Source organism: Neovison vison, chromosome 5, assembly GCF_020171115.1.
Source record: "Neovison vison isolate M4711 chromosome 5, ASM_NN_V1, whole genome shotgun sequence".
Classification (NCBI taxonomy): Eukaryota; Metazoa; Chordata; class Mammalia; order Carnivora; family Mustelidae; genus Neogale; species Neogale vison.
The window spans coordinates 29,027,324-29,052,438 of record NC_058095.1 but is presented as its reverse complement, the minus strand read 5'-3'; the positions used below and the strand labels follow the sequence as shown (position 1 = coordinate 29,052,438).

Sequence of the window (25,115 nt, the reverse complement as noted above, 5' to 3'; positions counted from 1 at the left end):
GGGCAGATGTAAAAAAGGATTCTTTTTCCACAGACCTTAAAACTGTATTTTTAATATACTGTTTACAGAATCAAACATTGATTTAAAACCTAAGAAGTAAATACCTGTTCTAGTGTAACTTGAATGCCCATGAAGATAATGAGGTGAAATGACAGATGCCCTGTTCTATGTAGGGCTTCCAGTGTTTAGTAGAGAAAGTAACTGACCAGTAAGTGAATTGTAGATCAAGGGACGGCTCCTTTTTTTTCCTGAAATGAGGCAAGTTGCCCTAAATGTTGTTCATTATTTCTACAGCTGGAGCTTCATTAACAAGTACAGTTGGAATAACCAGGGTGTTGCAGACACAGAGGAACTAAGCACGGCAAGCCTTTCCGTAACAAAGAAAATAAAAGAATTCCTGTGTAACAGGCTTCCACACTTATCTGTGTTCTGTGGTACTGTTTGAGCTGAACTAAAGCGTCTGCTGCCTCAAGTTGAGAGAACAAACTCAACATGGCGTGAAATTACTGCACAGCCATTCACATTCATTAGTGTTATATTGTTACCAGCCACAGGCATGACTGGCTTTTGCATGAATAATAAAATAAAATTCTACTTTGTGAATTTTACCTTAAAACACTGCAAGGCACAGTACTAACCTTGGGCCAGGAGTAGTAGAGTCAAGACCAATAGAAGTCAGAAGTTGGGAAGAAGTAGTGCTATATGAAGCCTGGGGAAAGGGCCTTGTGTTAAAGCAATTTACTCGCTTTTTTAAAATGAATATTTATGTGTGGACTAGCTATTTGGAGACGTTAAAACTATTAAGCTACCATTTGGCAACCATCATAGTAATAGTTGACTCAGGCAAAAATCATCAATGGATGCCAAAGGTCGTGGGTCAAAGTTTGATGAGGAATAGAACAGTTACACAATTACCAAGGGAAAAAGGAGTAATTTTGCAATAGGCAACCTGACAGACACCTCATCCAAGTGACCAAAGTTAATCACCACAAACGGGGAAAATTGACATCATGTGCCTCCTAATATGTTCACTGAGAAGACTTCACTTCTGTGAGTTATTCCTGTTAAAAATGCCTAATCTGAATCTAATCATGAGAAAACACCACACAAACCCAAACTGAGGAGCAGTTTACAAATAAGTGGCCTGTACTCTTCAAAAATGGCAGTGTCATCAAAGACAAAGGAATGCTAAGTAACTGTTCTACATTAAGGAAATCTCAAGAGACATTGGCAACAATGTGTGGTCCAAAATTTTCCTTCCTTCCTATTTCATTGACATTTTTGTCTTCTAGTCTAGTTATAGAAGTGGTGTATTAAACAGGAAAAAAATACTTTTAACAGTCTGAATATAATACTATATCCAATTTCCTTCTTACTTTATGTTTATGTATATTTTTAGGCAATGTTGTAGATCTGTTTTGGGTTTAGGTTGTTTTTTGTTGTTCTGTTTTTGTTTTTAATATGGGACACTTCACAAATTTGCATGTTGTCCTTGCACAGGGGCCGTGCTAATCTCTGTTATGTTCTAGTTTTAGTATATGTGTTGCTGAAGCCAGCACTGGGTAGGTGTTTTTTAAGCGTTAATCGCCAATGTTAAGTTCAAGTTCAAGCTATTGAAAACCTAAAAATTATAATTCTTAATTTTTTTATCAGATTTTTAGTCAACGGAAGAAGAGTCCTCATGCTATTTTTTTTTTTAAGGTTTTATTTATGTATTTGACAGAGAGAGATACACCGAGAGAGGGAACACAGTAGGGGGAGTGGGACAGGGAGAAGCAGGCTTCCCACTGAACAGGGAGCCCTGTGTGGGGTTCAATCCCAGACCCTGGGATCATGAACTGAGCCAAAGGCAGATGCTTATCAACTGAGCCACCCAGGCACCCTCTCATGCTGTTTAAATAGTAGAATGCACCATTTAAAAGTTTTCATGAGCACTTAGGAATAAATGATCACTAAGATCACAAAGATGAATTTATAAAGAAGTCGTCGTATTCGTAAAGAAGTTTGGTATAGTCTTTAGACAGGTGAGTAGGTAACAGGAATGCTTTGTTTTCAGGAAGGCAATTTGATAAGTGATTTCTTGTGGACAAGATGAAGAAATAAACTAGGTGGTTGTAGTTAAATAAGTAATTCAATAATAATTGGATGTTAGGCTCATAGATGGTTTCTAGTGTTGTATCTGTTGTAGAGATCTATTCTGTCCTGTTCTAAGTTTTAATAACTTGGATAAAGTCATTGATAACCTATGGAACAGACTTTTAAATGACACAAATCTGGGAAGGATAGCCAAAGTATTGGGTGACTGAAACTGGAACTGAAAGATGATGGTAGTCGAGAATGACAAGCAGGAATCAGCAAAATAAATTTGACAGAAATAAATTCTACAAGGACAACCAGTCATATATATCGGGTGGAAGGAAAAAAAAACGTTAAGATAATTCATGGAAAATCACTTATAAAATGGTCAGTTGGCCATATTTAACATTTATTGCTTTGTTTCCTTTCACTATTTAATATGTATCATTTGGGTCCAGTCAGAAAAATGGAAACCATACTAGTATGTCAAACATAGGGAAATGTAATTCAAGGAATTGGTTATACAAGTGTTAGAAGACTAAAAGATTTTAAAAATAAAGGGGGGGGGACACTGAGCTATTAAAGAAAAACTACAGGAGGCACAGTTACCATACCAAGAGGCTTATAAGAAGCAAAAGGGAAGAGGTCTTCATAATCTAGAAGCTATGGCCCTAAGTTGACACTTGGACTTCTGAGGAGGGGATACTGTTCAGCTACTGGTAGGATTGAAATCCATATTACTAAAAGATGTTCATTTACGTAAGAAGCCAAAATAATTAAATTGAGTCTGAATTCTCTATTTTTTTTTTTAATTCTCTATGTTTGACTAAACGAAATGACATCTGAATGAACATCTCTTCCATCTTGAATTTGGTTCCAAAAATGAAGCATAAAACTAATTGGACTTAAGTTGTATTAATCTGTACTCACCCCTCATTTTTAAAATGGCTTTACCACTAAAACCCTCCTACCTGAGATGAATTGCTAAGTGACCTCTCAGAAAAAGTGTTTATAAAAATTTAGAGAAGGATTAAAAAAAAAAAAAAAAGCATGGCAATTAAGTTGGATGGCCTAAACATACTCTTTGATTTTAAGTGTGTACTTGTTTTAAATCTTCTTTCTCACTGATACCTTTAAACATTAAGTGGATTGAGTAGTCTAAGATAAAGATGATTGTCATGTTCTGAAACATTGAAAAACAAAGCTTGGAATTGATTTCTTTTTTCTTTTTTTCCTTCTCCCCCAAATATTGCTTCTTTAGGTCAGTAACAGATCCAAGAGATGGAAAGAGAGTAGCACTCAAAAAGATGCCCAACGTCTTCCAGAATCTGGTCTCCTGCAAAAGGGTCTTCCGGGAATTGAAGATGTTGTGTTTTTTTAAACATGATAATGTAAGTGAAGTTGATGTTTGAGATAGACTGTTTCCTATGCATGCTTAATTGTATTAGTAGAAAGCAAAAGAGAGTTAAAAAGGGAATGTGTAAGTTATTAAGAAGTTTAGGAACCTGAGACAAATTAGACTATTTTTTGTGAACAATGAGCAAATTTATGTAAATTCTAAGGTATATCAATCAACAGATAAATATTAATTGATGTAAAACAAATGTTAATAGTTAGCTGAGGAACGATCCTAATATTAAACATAAAAAGAGTGCAGTATGTACTATGAGTGATTTAAGTGGAAATAATTGGTCCCTGATTTTTTTTTTAAGATTTTATTTATTTATTTGCCGGAGAGATAGAGTACAGGCAGGCAGAAGAGCAGGCAGAGGCAGAGGGAGAAGCAGGCTCCTCTCGGAGCCAGGAGCCCAATGTGGGCCTCGATCCCAGGACACTGGGATCATGACCTGAGCCAAAGGCAGCTGCTTAACTGACTGAGCCACCCAGGCATCCCGGTTCCTGACTTTAAATGCTTTATTCTTAACTTTAATATTTTAAATCAGAGGTTAATATAAAGATGTAGGGAAATCGTTTCTTTTCTTTAAAACCAATATAGCTGTTAAAGTAACGTAGGTTAGCTTATTTATGGCTGTGTTTAGAGGACACTCATGGTGTACTCACTCATGATGAAGAGAATCACTGTGGTTTGAGAGATAGTTTCTCCTCAATTCTGAAGTAAACGTTTGATACCTCTAAAATTTACCTGGGGATGTTATGTTAGCATTGGACTCAAGTTTTCGATTTCATGTGAAAAGAAAAACTGCCTCACATTCTTCATTTGGTACTCAACCTATGTTATTTTAATTGCCAAAATAAGAACTTTATCAGAAATACAATAATTACTTGTGAGTCTGACTGCTTGTTTGCACAGGAACTTTAGAACTTTGGCCAAAGTGTCTCACTTTAAGAGAGAAATTTGGAAAAGTTTGAGGTGTTTGGTAAAACTAGGAATATCAAATAGATAGGTTTACTTGAAATTCCTTGCTTTGACATATTTCATTTTATTGATTACTCCTCTTGGCATCCATTTTCCTTAAACTTTGTTAAAAAAGTTATTGCTGTCAATTGGAACTGCCTAAAAATTGGTTTCAGTGACTTTGAAAATACCACTCGAGTTGCTAATTTATGACTGATCCCTCAAATTTTGTAAGTGATTTAGAAAGGTATCTAGTGCTTGCTTAGTTATTTCTTGAGTTTGAGTACCATCCCAACATCAAAGAGGCCAAACCTTATTTACACTGTTAGAGACTCAAGTAAAGGTATCCATGGTGAAGAAATTTTTTGAAGGAGGGAGTAGTAATTTGCTTACTAAGGATTTCAGTGGTTTATTATATTCAGACCTATGTTGGCTTCTTTTATAAAGGAGGGATGGTATAATAGGCTGCTATCTATATATACTGGTATCTTTGCTCGTGACTCATTCCTGTAAGTAACTAATTAAGTTACTTAATTAATTAAGTAACTAATTAGTTACTTAACTAATTAAGTTAAGTGGTGTCAGTGAGTAGTGTAAGAAAAGAAATAAGTGAAATTCTTGATAATCGTACCTACCAAAACATAGTAACCAATTGGAGCTCCTGAGCTCTCTCATTAAGTGAGTGCTTATGACTTCTGTGAATATTCAAAAGTGAGACAGATGGTTAGAGATGAAGATGGTATGGCACCACTGTTTTATAAATCATGAATTTATGCTGTGCTCTGAGATCTCCAAAAGCTCCTCAGTGCCACATACCTGGTATGTATGGAATGCCAGTCCAAGAAGCAGCTGGTATTTGATGTGGTTAAGGCAAAAAATGTCTATTACGTCCTGTATAGAGGCAGTGAGACGTCATGTGGAGGATACAAAACAGGTTTAAAATGTCCTATTTTGAGGAATCAGGTATTTAACACTTACTACTGTGTGTCAGGATGTGTGGTAGAGGCTTTCCTTACATTAATTCTTTTAATCCTTAAAAATCTTGTCAGATGGGGTTTGTTATCCTTACTTTGCAAAGGAGAAAACCAAAGCTTAGAGTTAAGTAACTTGCCCCAGGTCAGGGTGGCACAAGATTGGAGTCTGTCTTGCTTCAGAGCCCATGTTCATTAATTCAGAAAACATTTATTCTTTACATCCTATATTCCTAAACTATGTAGCTTCTAGGGCTTTCTACCCTTAAGGAGTTTAGTAATGTGAAGAATACTATGATTACAGTGCCCTGGGAGGACTGCTTGCATGGTTAAGTATTAAGGCAAGACGGTCTGTTTTATGTATGGAAAAAGCTGGGCAACCAAACCTAGAAGTATATTACAGTCATCAAAGGTGATTCTTAAAAAGACGAATTCATGTGTCTCATCCCAGACCCACTAAATTGGAATCTCTGGGATTGAGGTCCAGGGATCTGTACTTTTTAAAGCTCAGGTGAATGCTGCCACACAAGTACCATAATATTAAGGAAAAGAGAAATTGTTGTAGACTTACAAGCTCAGAGATGCTTTAAACATGGAGAAGATAAACCTTAAGATGAGCCTTTTGAGATTAAGATTTGATTGAAAGAAGGAGAAGAGAAGAATGTCATGATGAAAATGGCATTTAGAAAAGATTACCCTGGCCACTGTAGGAAGGTTGGATTTTAATTTGGATGGCATCTAATGTGTCAAGGAATAGTTACAGAACCCTGGGAGGCTTTGGATTTTCTTTTGGATAGAACTTTCAAAGTCACTGTATCAGAGGCACCTGGCTTGCTCAGTCGGGGGTCATGAGTTCAAGCCCCATGTTGGGCATAGAGCCTACTTTAAAAAAAAAAAAAAAGGCACTGTATCAAATTCATTGGTTTTAGCTGATCTGACTGATTGAGATATATACACAGAAACTTTTTTTTTTTTTCTTAAGGATGCATTCACCTTGATACAGTAATGGGTTTAACTTTCTAAAGGTTGTTGTTAGCTAGGCTTATCACCAGAGTCTAGTCAGAATTGGAGCTATTATAAAACCTGGCAAAAATGTTATCTACTTTACCCATCTATGCACTTGTGCATGCGTTTATGCACACACATAATTGCATATTATCAGCATGGTGAAGGCATGATTGAAGGGGTTTTGTGTTTGGTTTTGTTCTGTTTTGTTTTCAGTTTTGTGCTCCTTTGAGAATCTGATAAAAGCTATGCATCTTCTTTTAGAAAAGTGCACATACACATAATATTTATGTCATGTTAGGCTTTCGCTAGTCCTCTAAAGCCCATTCAGAGCCCCCTTAAGGTCCACTGATTCCTGCAAATATCCCCTGCAATACAAATCTGGGGCTTTTTCTTGTCCTTAGGCAATAGCACTAAGTATGCAGTAGGCAGTCAGTCTATCTGAAGAATGAGTAAGTAAATGGAAGTGACAGAAAAAAGAAATCTCCCAAGTCTGGCATGATAACCTCAGTGATCTCTCTCAGAGTTACTTTTTCCCAGTCTTTTAATTCTGGAATACTCCAGAGGGGTAGAGAAGACAAAGAGGAGATAATAGAGCCAAAGAAGAATGATTCGTTTTTCTTTGTATAGTCTGACCTAAATCAGGGCCTTGGGTTCATAAGTAGGATGAAGAATCATATCAATATGAGACCAACAGGACGCTTCTCTGAATGCAGACATGCTGTTTAACTGCAGTCATTATTAATGCTAATGTTTCTGCTGCTGAGGAGAGTAAAAAGGCAAAGGATGCTGTAACTGGCTTACTTTTCATGGATTTGGTTTTGTTTGCTCTGTACCTAAAATTTTGTGGTACTGGGCAGATTCTTGATGCATTCAAAATAATACATTCTTGTATTCATGAATCAAAAAAGTCAATTCGGTTAATATGCATATTCTCTCCAAGTTGAGCTCTATATTTAATGATATACCAATCAAAAATCAGCAGGATTTTATATATATGTGCGTGTGAGGAAATTGACTAACATTCTAAAGTTTGTGGAGATTGAAAAGACCTAAAATACTCAAGACAGTCTTGAAGAAGCTGGACAAAGTCTGTCTCTTAACAGATAAATAAATTCAAAACAGATTATAAACTTAAATGTGAAAGGTAAAATAATAAAGCTTCTGTAATAAACATAGGAAAATAATCTTCATGACTTTGAGATAAGCAAAGATTTCTTAATGAGACAAGTGAAGCATTAACCATTTTATTTATTTGTTTTTTGAGAGGGGAGCACAGGCAGAGGGAGGGGGCATCTTAAGCAGGCTCCGCACTCAGTGTGAAGACTGATACGGAGCTTGATCTCACCATCTGAGATCATGACCTAAGCCAAAATCAAGTTCAGCTGACCTGAGCCAGCCACCCAGGCACTCAAAGCTTTTAACCATTAAAAAAAAAAAAAAAAAAAAAAATTTGCGGACATGAACAACATTAACCTTAAGAATTAATGCTCATCAAAAGTTAAGAGAATGAAAGGACAGGCCTTAGACATATATTCCACAAAAAACTTGTTCCTAGCGTGTATTATGTTAGGCAATTTTAAACAACTATGTGATAGACAATTATAAATATTTGGCATTTGAGAAAGACCATTAGAAGTAACTATTTTACTTGACATTTTTTGAACTGTAAATTCTGTATCTGAACATCATTTATTTTATAAAGAGCTTCTACAAATCAAGAACTTTTGCCCATTAGTAAAAGACTTAAGAATTTGACAAAAGAGGATAACCAAATGGCTAATAGGCATGTAACAAAGTGCTCAAAGTCATTAGTCATCGGAGAAAGGTAAATTAAAAGCATGAGATAATAATATACCCACCGAGAGTGGCTAAAATCAAAAAGACTGACAATATCTACTGTTGACAAGAATGCAAATCAACTGAAGTTCTTAACATTGCTGGTGAGAGTGTAAATTTCTAAAACCACTTAGGAAAACTGGCAGTTTCCACTAAATTTAGGTAAATACACACCTACCCAATATCCAGCATTTATATTCTTTGGTATACTCCAGACAAATCATATATCCTCCAAAAGACATGTACAGGAGTGTTCATGGCTGCTTTATTCATAATACCTAGAAATTGGAAACAACCCAAATGTCTGCCAGCAGACAATTGGATTGTCTGGATAAATACATTGTGTTATAGTCCATTCACATGATGTTATAGTACACACCAATAAAAAGGATGAACCACTGATCTGCACATCAATAGGGATGAATCTCATAGGCATAACAGTAAAGGAAAAAAAGTCATACACAAAGGCTTCATTTTTTATGATTCAATTTGTATGAAGTTCAAGGACAGGCAAAATGAATCTGTGGTGATGGAAATGAGAACAGTGGATACCTCTGAGCAGGGATGGGATTTGACCAGAAAGGGACAAGGGGACCTTCTGGATTGTTGAAATGCTTAACTTCTTGATCTAGATGTTAACCATGAAGTAAAAATCCATCATATTATATACTTTGTGTAAAAATTAATCAGATTACATACTTGGCAGCTGTATTTTAAAACTTTTTTAAAAAATAGTAGTAATTACATAGTCTCCACCTTAAAGAACTTAAAATCTCTTGGGGAGTAAGATTGGGGAAGGGGTAGCTCCTTTGCTAAACATGGGATTTAATTGTATTTTATGAATAGTTAAATTTCTAGTTTTTATATTTAGGATTAGGATTATTTACAGCAGTTGTTTTATTGGTAAAGGGCTAAGAAGAAGAAGCCAGTTTTGTATTGCATAACCAATTTATAGTGAATCTCAACATCACAGAGGTTAAAATTCTAAAAAACTGCCACCATAATGGGCTTTTGTCCAGTTCTTAAAAAGATTTGAGACACTGTTTGGTAATGACCATTATTGACAGACGTATTTTAGTCCATTTTTTTTAATTAGACAAGTCTGCTTGCTTTTTTTGTATTTGAGATCCTTTGAAGAGTTGGTGGTATTTTGGGGATACTTTGACTCTTTACAAGTCAAAGTCTTTACAAGAGTCCTCCTATTTACATCATAAGGCTAATTTCACACACTTGATTCCCACAAATAATGGGGTTATAGAGGGACTCAGCCTATTTAAATAGGGAGTCAGGCATGAAGTCTGGAGTTTGAAACTGGTACTATTCCTTCTTACTTACTTATATCATTTCTGAGATTCCTGGATCATTTCTACTGATCTAAGCACTCTGGGAACACTGTGGAATGCCATCCTCTGATAAACATTTTGAGATAAAATAACAGTAATATAAAACAACAGGCATTTAAAAAATTCCAAGCAGAATTTAAAATATTGTACCTTTGAAGCTAACAATCACAGCTAAATGCTTTAGTGCAAATGTCTGACCCTGTTTTATATGGCTTTTCTACAAAAAGCCTCATCAAATCTGGAATAAGAAAGCCTCATTCTTCTCCATCAAGGTTTAAAATGTATGGTTGTCACTTTCTCTAGATAACCTCTAATTATAGCAGATAGATTTGAAGTGTAAAATAGCTTTGTCTAATGGACGCTGTCACTCATTGCATTCTGGTTTCCCCCAAGACAGGATGTGTGTTGTTCAGATACAGAATGGATAGTCCGAAAGATGTCAAGTAAAACACTAATTTCTGTCTTCCTCAAACATCAAATATTCATGTTAAAAATTGTTCTATTGCATAATCAGAAATGAATTTGTGTGAATTTGTGACACTAGCTAATTATAGGGTTTTAAATTTATAGAAATGAAATAATTTATCTTCTATATGATAAAAATTATTTTTGAAGAAACCAAAAAATCTGTTATCTTTCATTTATATCAAGATTCTAAGTATAAACATTTTAATTCAGAAAGGAAGGATCAAGATTCTTTATAAAGCATCTAAACTATTTTCAAACTTTCATGTATAACTGGTTTTAAAGTGAGTAAAGACTTTCATTACAGGAGGTTTTAGTTTAATTTAGAATTTTAAAGTGACAAATGCTTGGCTGAAAAAAAATGAGCAAAGGTTCTTCCACATGTAAATTGCAAGGGGAAAAGAAAAAGAGGAGAAACCTGTAGGTTAAAACTTAAAACACAAATCAACCATAATATGTAAATCTTATTTAGGTCCTAATTTAGACCAAAAATTAAAAAGAAAAAGAAAATTGTAAATTTCAGAACTGGATAGTTGATGGTATTAAAAAACATATAATTTTTAGACTTGATAATTATATTTTTTAGAAGTTTTTCTCTTTGGGGCGCTTGGGTGACTCAGTGGGCTAAGTGTCCGACTCTTGAACTCAGGGTTGTGAGTTCAAGCACCACATTATTTAAAAATAAATAAATAAAATAAAAGCTTTCATCTTTTAGTGATGCTTACTGATGTATGGCTGAAATAAGTTTGCTCTTTGCTTCAGAATTATATAGGGAGAGAGGGGGTGTAGAAGCAATAATAATTACATATGTGGATTACTAAGACTGGGTATTGATTACATGAGCATTCTTGATACTGTTCTACTTTTGTCTGTTCGAAATTTTCCATAATAAAAATTTTTTCTTAAAAATAAGAAAACCTTAGCTAAAGATAGAAAATTTGAACTTGTACCACAGTTTATTTCCTGTTAAAAATTTCTTCCATATTCTTTCACCCTCAGGTTTCTTATTAGTTAGATAGGTCAGATTCTTCCATGTGATATCATGGATGGGACTTAAAAGAATAGCTGGACAGCTGGTAGGGGAAGTAGGCCTATTTGTTATGTTTCAAAGGCAGAACTGACTTTGTTAGTATGCTGCTTTTATAAAGGACTTGAATTTCAGATGCCTTAAAGTCTTTCCACCCTGGTGACTTCTTTTTTTGTACTTGGAATAAAATCCAAAATGCTTAACAAAAATTTAAAGAGATTTTTATGTGATATATCCCCTGCCTTCCTCTTCTGTTTTATCCCAATCTGTTTTCCTCCCACCCTCTATGTTCCATAAGCACTGGCATTTGTTTCTAGAATTTGCCTGGTTCCTTCTTGCTTCAGTGCCTTTACAGTACCTACTCATTGCCTGGCTAACTCCTATTCACCCTTCAACTCTTAGTGTTACTTCAGGGAAACTTTTTTTTTTTTTTTTTTAAAGATTTTATGTATTTGAGAGAGAGAAAATGAGAGAGAACATGAGAGGAGAGAGGTCAGCAGGAGAAGGAGACTCCCTGCTGAGCAGGGCGCCTGCCGTGGGACTTGATCCCAGGACTCCAGGATCATGACCTGAGCTGGAGGCAGTTGCTTAACCAACTGAGCCACCCAGGTGCCTTTCAGGGAAACTTTTGTCCACATTCCTCTTGACTTTTTCCCTTCAAATAATATATATCATAATTATATAGTTGTGTAACTGCTTGTTTCTTTAATGCCTTCCTCACTACTAGTCATGAGAGCAGGGGTGGTATCACTTTTGTTTATCAGTATAACCAAAGAGCCTACCATAGTGCCTGCCAGGTAGAATGTACTTGGTAAACGTTTTTTGAACAGAGGAGTAGAGGAATGAATGATAGATGTGTTTCCTCGTGCTCTTAGAGCAACACTGATTGTTAAAAATAATGGCGTTTCAAAACACTTGCCATGCAGCAGTCTGGTGGCATGTGGTAGAGCCCAGTTGGCCCTGTCATTTTAGTTTAGATAGAATTGTCTTTTACATAGTAGTTTTACAAACCCATCTTAGTGTTTAGGACTGTGACTTGGCTGATAAATTTAGTTAATTTCCATGAGCAATTATAACTAAACCTTATATCATTAAAAAGTTAATAGTATTTACTTGCATTTATGTCATATTTTGCTTCCTTTTTAGTTCTCTAAATTTGACTTTTTTTTTCCTTTTCTCAGGTACTCTCTGCCCTTGACATACTCCAACCTCCACACATTGACTATTTTGAAGAAATGTATCCTAACCAGGGAATGTGAAAGAAGGGGACAATATTAATTTATTCTTCTAGCACCTTTGGGGGTTCATGCTTTAAGGTGTATAAAATCTCATCCTTGCAGAGGTGGTTGAGTACCTGGAACCAGGTAATTTTAAAATCCAACAGAGCAGTATTATCAATGTATCCTGAATTGTGATACCATAAAATGGGACTTTGGAGCACATTTTTTTACTTAATCTCCACACAGCCTATACGATAGGTTATTACCATCCCCATTTTGCAGATGAAGCCAGTGAGGCAGCTATGTTGTATGGAACTCAAGAAAGTACTCTTGTTGCTATACAACAACTGCCTGTCAGTTAAGAGGATAATACTGCCCCTTTTTTCTACCACTTGGTGTAAGGTGAAAATTAGAGAGATAATGTAAGTTAAATCCCAACTTCTTTGGCGTAATAGTGATGGTGCTGGTAATAGTCATTACTTACATAAGTTTTTATCAGATGTCAGGCACAGTTCTAAGTTATTTACACATACAAGTTTATTTAATCTCTATAACAACCATCTGGGAGAGAGACTTTAACTGTTCCCATATTACAGAAGAGGAGATTGAGGCAGAAAAGATAAAAAAGACTTGACTAAGATCACAGACCTAGTAGATATTGAGATCGAGGTTCAATTCCAAATGGTGTGACTCTTTGGTCTTTATTTCAACTCCTACATGATTCTCTCAGGATAGAGGCTTTACCATTATATTACTACTGTTAATATGTAAAAATAGTATGTAAGGTATCATGGATAATAATAAACTCTAAAATAATGCCTAGTATTAACTCCTGGGACTGTGCATGAAAATAAAAAATTGGGACATAGGTTAGCCCTAGGAAAAGCATCACGATTTACCATTCTGTATTTCACTGGGTAAAACTTGAAGTGAAAGACAGGGAGTCCTAAATCTTTGAATTCATTGAGCTCAGGACACTAGTTTATTTACCCAAATCTTGTTATTAACACTAGGCCTATGACTTAAGAGTGGAAACCAGTATGAAAGCAAGATAGTTTTTCAGACTTAGCAGTGAGATTAAAAATCTCATTCTTACATAGGTGGTAGGTAATTCTATACTAGACAATTATCTTTGATAATTTCTTTAGTAACTGGGAACAATTAAGAGCTTCCCTAAGGGAAGGAGAATAGCTAAGCTGACTGGGGAATTGGGAAACATTGTAAGGTGATAGAATTATCACTGATCAACACTGCTGGGATATTGTGATCTGATAAACCTAGAGCTCTTGAATGCTGTAATCCTTGGTGATATTTTAACCCATGAGTCTTTTACGGAATTAATGAAGGCTTAACTCAGTGGACTTGGGGTGCACCAACCTGCACTTTCAGAGAAGGGACTGGGTCTTGACCAGCTTCTGGATAACAAGAACGTCTTTGTATACCTGAGATCTTGGGCCTGGTCAGGCAGTTCTTGACATATGCTTATTTAAAGAATTTAGAAATTTAAAGAATTGAGAAAGTTCTTTTCTCCTCCACTGTAGATCAGAAGTAACAACTGAGGAGAAAGCATTGATGATTTCATTTCATAGACTTCCTGAAAATTACCGAGGTAGGGAACTCATGGGAGTGGAGCCATACTTGTGTCATTCTTCCAAAGTAACTTCCTACACCTGGCCAGGAGTCACCTTTATCCTTTTAGTTGGCTGGAAAGGAACCTACATGTTAGAAGCATTCCTATGAATGTGTAATGCTCTTTCTACCTGTTTGGAATTGACGTTGCTGACAACAAACCTTGAAATTAGAAGAAATCTTCTTTATTAAATAAGAATTTTATTGGGCTCCTGGGTGGCTCAGTGGGTTAAAGCTTCTGCCTTTGGCACAGGTCATGATCTCACGGTCCTGGGATCGAGCCCCGCATCGGGTTCTCTGCTCAGCAGGGAGCCTGCTTCCCTCTCTCTCTGCCTGCCTCTCTGCCTACTTGTGATCTCTCTCTCTGTCAAATAAATAAATAAAATATTTTTTAAAAAAAGAATTTTATTGTATTGTAGGTTGTGTCACGGGTCCCCAAAATTACCCTCAGGTTCCATGATTTGCTGAAAGAACTCACAAGATCCAGAAAAGGTATTCTAACCATGGCTATAGTTTATTACAGCAAAAAGATACAGATTAAATCAGCAAAGGAAAGTGGTACATAAGGCAGAGTCCATCAGAAACCAGGTACAAAGTTCCAATTTGGCCTCCCCATAGAATTACACAGATCTTGCTTAATTTTCCCAGCAACAATATATGACAACACAGATAAATGTTGTCAACTGGGGAGGCTCACTTGAGCCTTAGTGTCCAGGGTTTTTATCAAGAGGTCAGTCAGGTAGGCATAGAGCACCCACAGGGCTGACCTTAGCTACTCAGTCTCCAGCACTCCTCCTCTTCCACACCCAGAGGTTAAACTAATACAGCTGGCCCAAGGCCCCAGGCAAACAAAAACAGGTGTCACCATAAATCATACTGTTAGCATAAACTGTCTGATGTGACCAAAGCCCCAGGTATTCTAAGACACTCTTACGAGGCAAGACGTTGCAAGGGCTCAAAGGTTATTTCCCAGGAGTTGGTTCTGAGCCAGTCCTAAAGACTTTTGGAATGTGTTGGGTTTGGGTAGCCTAGATCTGCTAAGTTAACCCTTGATTGCACCTAGGCCATCTGTGAGGAAAAAATGTTTTCAAATAATAAATTGGTGAATATGTTTATATTTAATAAGTGCCAGATATATTTAGATTATCTAAAGTGAGCACTTAGCTAATTTATAATATCATTTTCTGTTCTATAGTTCAAGCATGAATTGTTTATATCAGGCATTAATTCTGTATACTTGGGTTTGTCATTCTTTTAAAAACTTTGTGTGCTTCTGTAAACTAGGAGTTCTCAATCACGTATTAGTGACCATAATTGGAGTCTGGGAGATCCTTGATTGATTATTATTTCAAATACTTGCAGAGCAGAGGGAAAGTTAGCATAGTTATATTTTAAAACCATGAGTAGCATAGATAGTGTAGTACCTGTTGATGGCTTATTTCAGCCCATTTTATTAGTTAGCATAATGTTTCTGTGCAATTCCTCTCCCCAAAATTGTTCATGAATGTTGAATTAAAAGACCTTGTCATAAGTATTTGTGGAACCATCTGGTACACCATTTACTTAAATGTTTTACTTTCTTACTTAATTTTTTTACCTTCAGGTTAAAAAATCGACACCTGTTGTAATTAGCTACAAAAGAGTCTTTCAAACCTAAGCCTCAAATATTCTTTTTTTTCTGTTGTATAATTTTTAGCTATATATAGAATAATGCACAGAAAAAAAGGTGTTTTCTACTGGTGGTGCTATTTGGAAAACATTGAATCCTTTCAACAAAAAAAGAAATTGTTCCTATAGCTGCCCCAGGATTATAAAGACTTTGTAGGAAGGCAGTTATTCATCTGTGTTAGCAGCTCCCTCTGTAGTATCTCAAAAACATGGCATACACATTACACATGGTTTTAGACAGTGGCTTTTTTTTTTTTTAATTAGAGGATTGTTGTGTCTTTGAAGATTTTAGAATGGATAATATTTTGAGTTTTAAATGTATGATCATGGAATTGTGCTTTGAAGAAACTCTTGAGGTCTGTTTGAGGCTCTGTCATTTTAGGTAAGTTCTAAGTATGTTGCTATTCTAATGGATGTTCTACTATTTAGTTAGTTGATAAAGGAATCAGTTCATAGAGTCAAAAATATATATCATATTATTTAAGTCATTAAAAGGAAATAATCTTAAACAACCTTCTATTATGCATACAGTACCATTTATTATTGTACTTTTTTCTAAGATTAAAAAATTGTGCTGTTGTATTTCATATGTAACTGTTACTACAGAAACATTTTAAGATCTCTTTACACTGATTTTAAGATTTTATTGATTTATTTCATAGACAGAGATTACAAGTAGTCAGAGAGGCAGGCAGGGAGAGAGGAGGATGCAGGCTTCCCGCTGAGCAGAGAGCCCGATGTGGGACTCGATCCCAGGACCCTGAGATCATGACCTGAGCTGAAGGCAGAGGCTTTAACCCACTGAGCCACCCAGGTGCCCCTCTCTTTACACTGATTTTAATGGTTAATATCATTTTAGAAAATCTGAGTCTATGAACATTTTGATGTAATCAGATGTACAATAAGAGCATGATCATATAGTATGCAGTTAATCATACATTTTTCCCTGACACTGTAATAAAATGATTGCAAGAGTGCCCACCATCAGTGGCTTGAGTTTTCTTTAGATAGCTCCTTAAGCAACTTGTAGAAAGATAATGTCTAGATTTTAACTGTTGACAAATCTACCTACAGGGTCCAATAGATTTAGCAGGAGTCCAATGTGGAAGGAGCAATAAATTCTCCCATGTTCTCTGTATCTTGTAGCTTTTCTGTTTTCATATTTTTTAAATCTGATGTATCACCTTGCAAAATATGTTCCTTAATAATGAAGAAAGATTATTTTTTAACCGAACTTTTAGCTGTTAAAGGATTACATTATTCATTTTGCACTTCGACTTTTCTGTTTGGAAAACTGTGTGAAAATACTTCAGTGCTAAGTTACTTTGAGCCTACTGAAATTTAACCCAAGAGAAACCAGTTATAATTATTTGATTGAAAATCGTGTATCATGCTTTAGTAAGAATCTTGAATTCTGTACATAAACATCCAGGAAGTACTGGATGCCTGCTGGATTAGAAATAAAAATTTGGCCTGCCTTGGGAAAAGTTTACTTTTACTTTGAAATATAATGAAACATGCTCTTAATGTTTTATGGAGAAGAATATGGGTAGCACAGGTTATTTGTACTAGAAGCAACTACAGCCTAAAACCAGTAGAAGTGAGAAGTCTAGTGGGGGATCATGTGTCCGTGTTTATCAGGACTCCTGGATTTTACCTGATGCCCTGTATAATTATTAATAAGTTCCTTCTTTTACTATAGAAGTGTTTCTATAATAGGTTTGGCCGGTGCAAGGCATTGTTTAAACAGGAATGTCTTGTCGTAAAGGCAGCAAGGGAACTTCCATCCCCATTTTGACCAGTTAGAGTCCTTGGTGAGCAATAATGTAGTTTTGGGCTCCTCAAATGCAGTCGTTTTAAATTTAATAGTATTTGTATAGTATATTTCATAGCAGCATTTTGTAATTTAAAGAATACACAATACATGATTCCTTGGTGCTGTGAAACAGCTCTGTAGGGATGCCTGGGTGGCTGAGACGGTTAATGTCTGCTTGGGTCATGGTCCCAGGGTTCTGGAATCGGAGTCCCGTATCAGGCTTCTTGCTCAGTGGGGAACCTGCATCTCCCTCTGCCTCTCTCTCTCTGACAAATGAATAAATGAAATCTTTCCAAGAAAAGAAAAGGAAGAAAGAGCTCTGTAAACTTCAGGGAATCTTAGGAGTCTGTGAATTGCTAAGAACAAACAAAATGAAGTATGTGTATACATATGTAAGTGCACTCATACTCTCAATCAAACCATACAAGGAAGAACCAGAAATCTACATCTGAGGAGCTTTGAAGCTCCTCCATCATATGATGAATTTCCTCCGTCATATATATATATATGATCATCATATGATAGAGGATATACATATGATATATGATCATATATATATGATGGAAGAAATTCTAACAATATGAGGATTTTCAAAGCCTCTTCAAAGATCTTCAAATCTTCAAATCTTCAAATATATATATTTGAAGATATATATCATATGCTATATATATACATATATATGTAAATATATATTTGAAGATATATATCATACTATATATATACTATATATATATATATATATATGGTAGGAAGTTCTAAAAGAATATGGGCAAATGGTGTGGAGCTTTAAAAGGAGAGATCACTTCAGGCAGGAAAAAAAAAGAAAAATGAAAAAAAAAACTAAGACTTCATGAAGAAAATGACATTTCAGCTGAGTATTGAAAGATGTGGAGGATTTGGACAGGTAACCTTGGGGAGAATGGATATTCCAGATGGAGAGATTAAATATCAGGATCATCTTTTAGGGAATGGCAAGTCGTCCAGTTGGCTAGAATTTAGCTTGCATGGATAATGAGAAATTAAGCTAGTTGGGGTAAATCATGGAGGGCCTTGAATATTAAACTAAAAACATTCATCTTTATTCAATAGGCATTTGAAGGCACAGTGAAAGATATTTGTGATGAGGAATGACAGAATCAGAAGTGTCCTTTATAAACTTAACAAAGAGTTTCTGTTTGGGCTAATGAGGAAGTTCTAGAATTAGTAGTGATAGTTGCACAACATTGTGAATGTACATAATGCCCCTGAATTGTACATGTAAAAATGGTTACAATGGTCAATTTTTTGTTATGTGTAGAGGCCACTTTTAGACAACAGACTTGAGCAATGGAAACTTGATCAAGGTCAAAGGGCCCACAGCGACCACCTGGCTGAATACAGACAGGCCCATCAGGTAACCCACCTCAAAATATCCATTGGCCCAAACTGAGGAATGGGCTACTTACAACCAGGGATAATTACCAAAAAAGGGAAAATTCCATACATCCCCATACCTCCTCACCTTCCCACTTTAAATAGAACCCCTACTCACTGCCACCTTGCAGACAGTCTTTTGTTTGCTGTTCACCCCGCCACTATCTTCAATGTATTCAGTAAACTTCTATCTCCCTTGTTCTGCCTCGGGTGAATCTTTTCATTGCCTGCACCACTGGCTTCCCCCTGATCATTGTCCCACATCTGGAGGCCTGCATCTGATGGCAAGGGACTCCCCATTATGTATATTTTACCACAATTAAAAAAGTAAAAAACCTTAAAAAGGACGCAACTCTTAGGGCTGAGAGTCAGCAACTGTGATACAGACTCGGAAGGATTCTTGGCAATTCATTGGGACCTCTTTAGCCATGTACACAACAGCCTGGGCTTTGGTGTTGATGGCAGGTTGGGTATTCACAGAGACAGAACAAGGAAATGAAAAAAATGGGGAAGGGCCTCCCTAGATCATCACAGAATGGCTGGCTACATTGATAGAGAAGGAGTTAGTATCAGAAGACGAGTTGGTGTACCCTGAGAAAGGAGAGGTGAGATCCAAAGGCAGATGTTAGGGTGATAGCAAGCAACAGGTTTAGAAGGAGTAGTAGTGTGGTTAGAATATGGAGACTGTGCTCAAAGAAAGGAATTTGTAGTTAGAACAAGTTGTAGTCGTTTCAAGAGATAGAAAGTAGAGTCACGCTTTAAGGTAGATGAAGTAGAATAGTAACAAAAGTCCTTAGAGTTCAGACAGTTGAGAAATTGAAGGATAGAGATTCTCTACCCTGGTTGCTCATTGAAATCATCTAAGGAGCTTTTAAAAAAAACTTCAAATGGGGGTGCCTGGGTGGCTCAGTTAAGTGTCTGCCTTTGGCTTGGGTCATGATAGGTCATAAAATCTTTAAAAAAAAAAAAATTCAAATGCTCAAATCCTATATTCTGAGTTTGGTCAGAATCAAAGGTATCAGTATTTTTGAAAAGTTCTCCCAGTGATCTGAATGTGCCCTCAGAGTTAGGATCCACTAGACTAAACTCACCAGAATAATTATCAGCATGAATGTTGAAGTTACCAGTGACCACCTAAGGGACTTTTAAGAAGCAAATGTGAACCAACTGTTTGTGTCATGTAGCTAAGATCTGGATTACTGTGAAGACTGCTAGAAAAGACAAAGATAAGTCTTTTTGTTTCTGGTATTTTTTTTTCTTTTATTCTTTATGTTTTTTTAAGGAGAGGTCTTTGAGAATTAGCAGTGGGACCAGCCACAGCCTGGAAAAGGAGGGGAGATGGAAATAGCTTACTCTGTTTCCACTTGTTAGCTCTTTATATGAAGACTGCTGCTCAGAATGGTGTCGATGCTGTTCATGTATTCATCGTAAATGCTTTTTGATGACCAAATTAACTGTGATTGACCTACCAATGTTTAAAAACATGAGGATGTAATTCATCTTATGTTTAAGCTTTAAGAAAGTTAGAATCTATTTTCTATTTCAGGCAGAAAGTTCCAACCGTATTTTCATTCTGACACAATAGTGGTAAGGTTTTAAAATGAAGTAGCAGAAGTTTAAGACTATGTGTATCTTTGACTTGGAGCCTTGAACTAATCACCCCAGATCTCTGCTTCATTCATTCCTTGACTTTTTAAACACTATTAAAAGTGGTAATTACTTTGTGTCCCATTCCATTCATTTAGCGGATTTTCCAGAGTGAGCATGAGCTAGGAATCAAGAATGTGCTGTTCCCTCAGGTAATTTCAGCTCCCATAGGCTTCGCTAGTGAGAGAATGTCCCCAAACTAAGCATGATGCTGTTGAGAGAGGTAGTTTTATACAGTATGACCCCTTAACAAGAGCCAGCTGTTTCTGTGGGGTTCAAAGAAAACAGCATTCTGCTGCAACGCCAGAGAACACAATACTGTTGAATTTAATGTGAATTTGACATATTTGTCTCCAACATGGTATCTTCCCAGATGACTTGTGATACTCAAAGTTCATTTTATGTGTAACTTTAGAACTTTATCTTCAGGTTAGAAGTACTAGCAGGTAGTATGAAGTATAATGGCCATTGTTGTTATCCTTAAGGGGTTCATGGTTCAGTTGTGGATGATTCATGATTTTCAAATAATTATAATACTAGAGTAATTTTCTTAAGCAGAAAAAACTGCTCTGCCCTTCTCTCGTTCCCAAAAAAAGTTTGGAAGACTTACCTAGGACTTAAAGTTTTCATAGAATAAAATATTTTCTCTGGTCCTTCCTTACAGGAGCCATACAAGATCAATGACCTATTAGTAGGATAAATTATATTTTCAGTATTTCCAGCTGCATTTTTATTTTCCCACAAAGTTTTAGGCAGTATCTGATTTTGTGTTTGTGGGTCCATGTAACTTTCTGCATAGCTGTTCTAATTAAGTGGTGTGGAACAGTGCTAATAGGTTGCACATCTAAGTGTATATTAGATCATTCATTACACAAATGTTAGAAAGTGAGCACTCTGAGCAAATGAAGAAGGCAGAACTTATATCTTTTTTCTTACATCTTTTTTTTTTTAAAGATTTTATTTATTTATTTGACAGAGAGAAATCACAAGTAGGCAGAGAGGCAGGCAGAGAGAGAGGGGGAAGCAGGCTCCCTGCTGAGCAGAGAGCCCGATGCGGGACTCGATCCCAGGACTCTGAGATCACGACCCGAGCCGAAGGCAGCGGCTCAACCCACTGAGCCCCCCAGGCGCCCCTTTTCTTACATCTTTTTAAAGATAAAATTGACATACAACAAACCTATCTTGACAGAGAGGCAGACCCCTTTACGCGGACCACCATTTTATTTCATCTTATCTTAATGCCATAAAAAGTACTCAGGCTTCTCTGATACACCTCTCCTAGATCCTTTCTTCTTATAGATTTTTGTTCTCTATATATTTTGAACCCTCCCTGCCCTTCATAACTGGTTCCTTTTATAACTTTGTCTTTTAAAATGAATTTCACTTGGTAGGTAAGAAAGCATCTGTAGCTTGTCATATTGAGAGGCTTGTCTTTCCTTCAGAATGCTGTTTGGGGTTGTTTATACCACTGATAGCAATCTGCTCTCAGGTTTTAATGACATCATTCTTGCAGCTTTACAATAGATCAGACTGGAATAAATTGCTCTCAAATTCTGTTGGGCAGAAGGATATTTGAAACCAGATTGTCTGGACACAGAAGTAAGTTTTTAGACCCGTTAAGAAAGGTTGGTGGGTCTAATTTGAAGGCTCATTGTCCTTAGAGAAAGTATTAAGATTTGTTATGATGGCAGTAAGGAGCATTTTATATGACTGATATAAGCATTTATCCCCTAAATGGATTAAGAGGTGATTGAAGAATTTGCCCTTTCTCTACATGAATTAAAATAACTGTTTCTAATCTAGGCAAAGGCTCTTCTTTCAGATATCTTTTTTAATATTCAGAAAAAAATAGTGACTATTTCCAATCATTTCTTTTGGCATCTGTTTCTTGACTCTTGGTCTCCATTTTTGTGTGTATGTGCATTTCCTTTGGAGAGTTATGATGGTGAGAAGTTAATCACCAAGCTTTACCATCTCCGTTTGACGCACATAGAGCTTGCCTTTGCCTTCTTCAAACACTTTGGAAAGAAGAAAGCTGTTTAAAGTAATCTTTTTTTCCTCTAGGATGCTCTTTCTGTTTATAGCCTTAGTGACAAGGACTCAGCCAACAAAACCTTTTGGGATATGACAGAGTATGTAGAATGAAGAACGTAGTATGTATCTTTCCAGTGATTTTCCCCTTTTTTCTGGTGACAGAATTGATATTTTTAATTAGTTTTAAATTGCAAATTAAAGGTGGTTTTAATTTCTAAATTTTTGACATTCTATATACAACAGATTAATTACCTTAAAAATAAAAGGAATTTGCCATTGCCTGGGAAAGAGATTGTTGTATTCAAACATTTTAAAAACATGACCTTTTATTCCATTGATTTCTATAGAGAAGCACAAGCATGCTTCAGAAAAGGTCAGTGATTCTAATTGAAGCACATACTGATTTTCTTTTTTTTTCTAGTTGCAAAGGCGCCCATGCTTTTTGTTCCAAAGAAGATGATGAGATTTAGGGCTGACCATTTGTTACAAGAGAAAGCAATTCTCTCTATGATGCATTGCTGTTTTTCTTCCACATGGAAAGCATTGCTTGAAATCAACAATATCCATAAACCAGAGTTTCATTATCCATGCTATTTAATGACCTCATTTTTATTTCAGAGGCAGTTACATATCTGAGATCTAGGTTGAAATTTCCCTCCTCTATGGACCTGATTTGGGGGAAGGGGAATGTGAATCTATTAAAATCCTCCCATATTTATGGTTTTGAGATTTTCTTCTTCAAACAGGAATGGCAAGATTTCAGAATTAATGCTTAATATGGGTTTGGGCATGTTTTCACTGTCATTCTTGGACTTTTCATATAAGAGAATTCATGGCTGAAAGAGCCAGACCATGACAATCCGTGTATTATAACTTATTAAAGTACAAAGTCACTGTCTTTTTGGAAAAATCACCAGATTCCTATTTGTTCCAACATGTATCACACAAAGATGAAGACTCTTAAAAAAAAGGGTTAGAGAACCTTTGACCAATACAACACCTACTTGATAAATATTTAATACTGCAAGATTTCTTTTTGGTCTGGCTTAGTGTTGGTTTTTGTCCAATGTGCAATAGAAAAAAGAATGATCCAATTTTCATTATCTGAAGTCAGTAAAGACTGTTTAGGGAGTCAAATTGTGTTTTCAAAGCTTTCTGTCCGTATTCATTCTTTTGGAAATAATTTGATACAACAAATTCTCAGTTTTCTTCTCCCAATCTGGCTAAACCAGTTAAATACCCTTATTTTGTTCTCTGAGAGCTTGTAACATATCATTAATAATTTTTCTTACAAAATGAGTTGCTCATTGCACATAAAACATCAAATGTGTTCTCAGACTTCAGTTTATTTGAGCAAGCAGGTCAGACCACTGTAGTTCTGAACTGCAGATCGTGAGAGTTTTAGAACCTGATAGGTAGTCATCTACATAAGACCGTATTACAGATTCCACAGTTACACGCAACTTGAGCTGTCCAGGATGATGAGCTCTCTATTATTAAAGTGTTCATTTAGCAGTGCTTTTTTATGACCTATTTGCACAACACCTTATTAATAAACATTTATTCCTAATAGCTTCAGATTCCCCCAGTATTTATTGATAGTGGAAGCTGTGTAATGAATCGGTTTTATTCTTTCTCTTTTGTCTGAGAGGTGGGAATGATCTAAGTCAGAGACCATTTGGCAGGCCTGAATATGGGAATGTGGAATATTGACCTTCATCCCATAATCTTGTTATATTTGGAAAACTGACTGGAGAGTGTCTCTATTTCTTCCCCCTGCAAAGCTTTGATGGCTCCTTCAGTACTAGATACTAGAGCTTTAATTGACATTCTTGATACTAAAGCACTTTAAAATCAGTCCCCTTCTCCATCCTTCTGCCCTGCCATATTCATCATCCCTTACTTCTGCTGCCCAACAGTAGCTTTCTTGAGTTTAATAACTTACTATCACATCATGAAACAGGAACAGGGGTCCTCCACCTCTGTTTATTTCAAAATCTTAACGATTATTCCAGGGCATACCTAGTCAGCATTCTAACTTGACGTAATAGAAAATCTGTTGTAGTGGCAAAGAGTATGGAATCTGGAGCCATACTACTTAGACTTGAATTCCAGCTTTGCCTCTTACTATCTGTGTGACTTTGTGATCTTATTATCTATAACTTCTCTGTGCCTCAATTTCCTGGTTAATGAAATGAGAATAATAAACGGCATCTCCCTCATAGAGTTATTTTGAGGATTAAATTGGTATAGATTGACAGACTGACTTAGAACAGTGCCTGGCACTTAATAAGTGCTATAAGGAAGGCCTTGCAGAGGAGATAGAACTTACTGAAGCTGAAAGACAATAGGGATCTATTTGAATTTTCTGATGCCTACAAAATGCGTCAAGGCAACCACCAGCTACCAATAGATGGCATTAGCAAGTACTTGTCGCAAACAAATGGATGTTCATAATGGCCTATCATTAACAAACATAGCCTGTTTTTAGAGAGAATTTTTATTTTTTATTTTTTTTATTTTTTTTTCCTTCTCCTTACTCATTTATTTTTTTTCCAATTTATTTATTTTCAGAAAAACAGTATTCATTATTTTTTCACCACACC

The 25,115-nt window shown here is 36.1% G+C and overlaps 1 protein-coding gene and 1 non-coding gene across 2 annotated transcripts in view; one reads left to right on the top strand and one right to left on the bottom strand.

The window, feature by feature from the left end:
* NLK (nemo like kinase) overlaps positions 1 to 25,115 on the top strand; it is a 168,952-nt gene that overhangs the window by 94,523 nt on the left and 49,314 nt on the right. Inside the window, exons 2-3 of the mRNA XM_044248332.1 lie at positions 3,338 to 3,467; positions 12,264 to 12,319. Of these exons, the coding sequence (XP_044104267.1) occupies positions 3,338 to 3,467; positions 12,264 to 12,319 (186 nt within the window). The remainder of the gene's footprint in view (positions 1 to 3,337; positions 3,468 to 12,263; positions 12,320 to 25,115) is intronic.
* LOC122908072 lies at positions 1,456 to 1,559 on the bottom strand. The gene has a single exon (XR_006384864.1). It is a non-coding gene; the product is annotated as a U6 spliceosomal RNA (small nuclear RNA).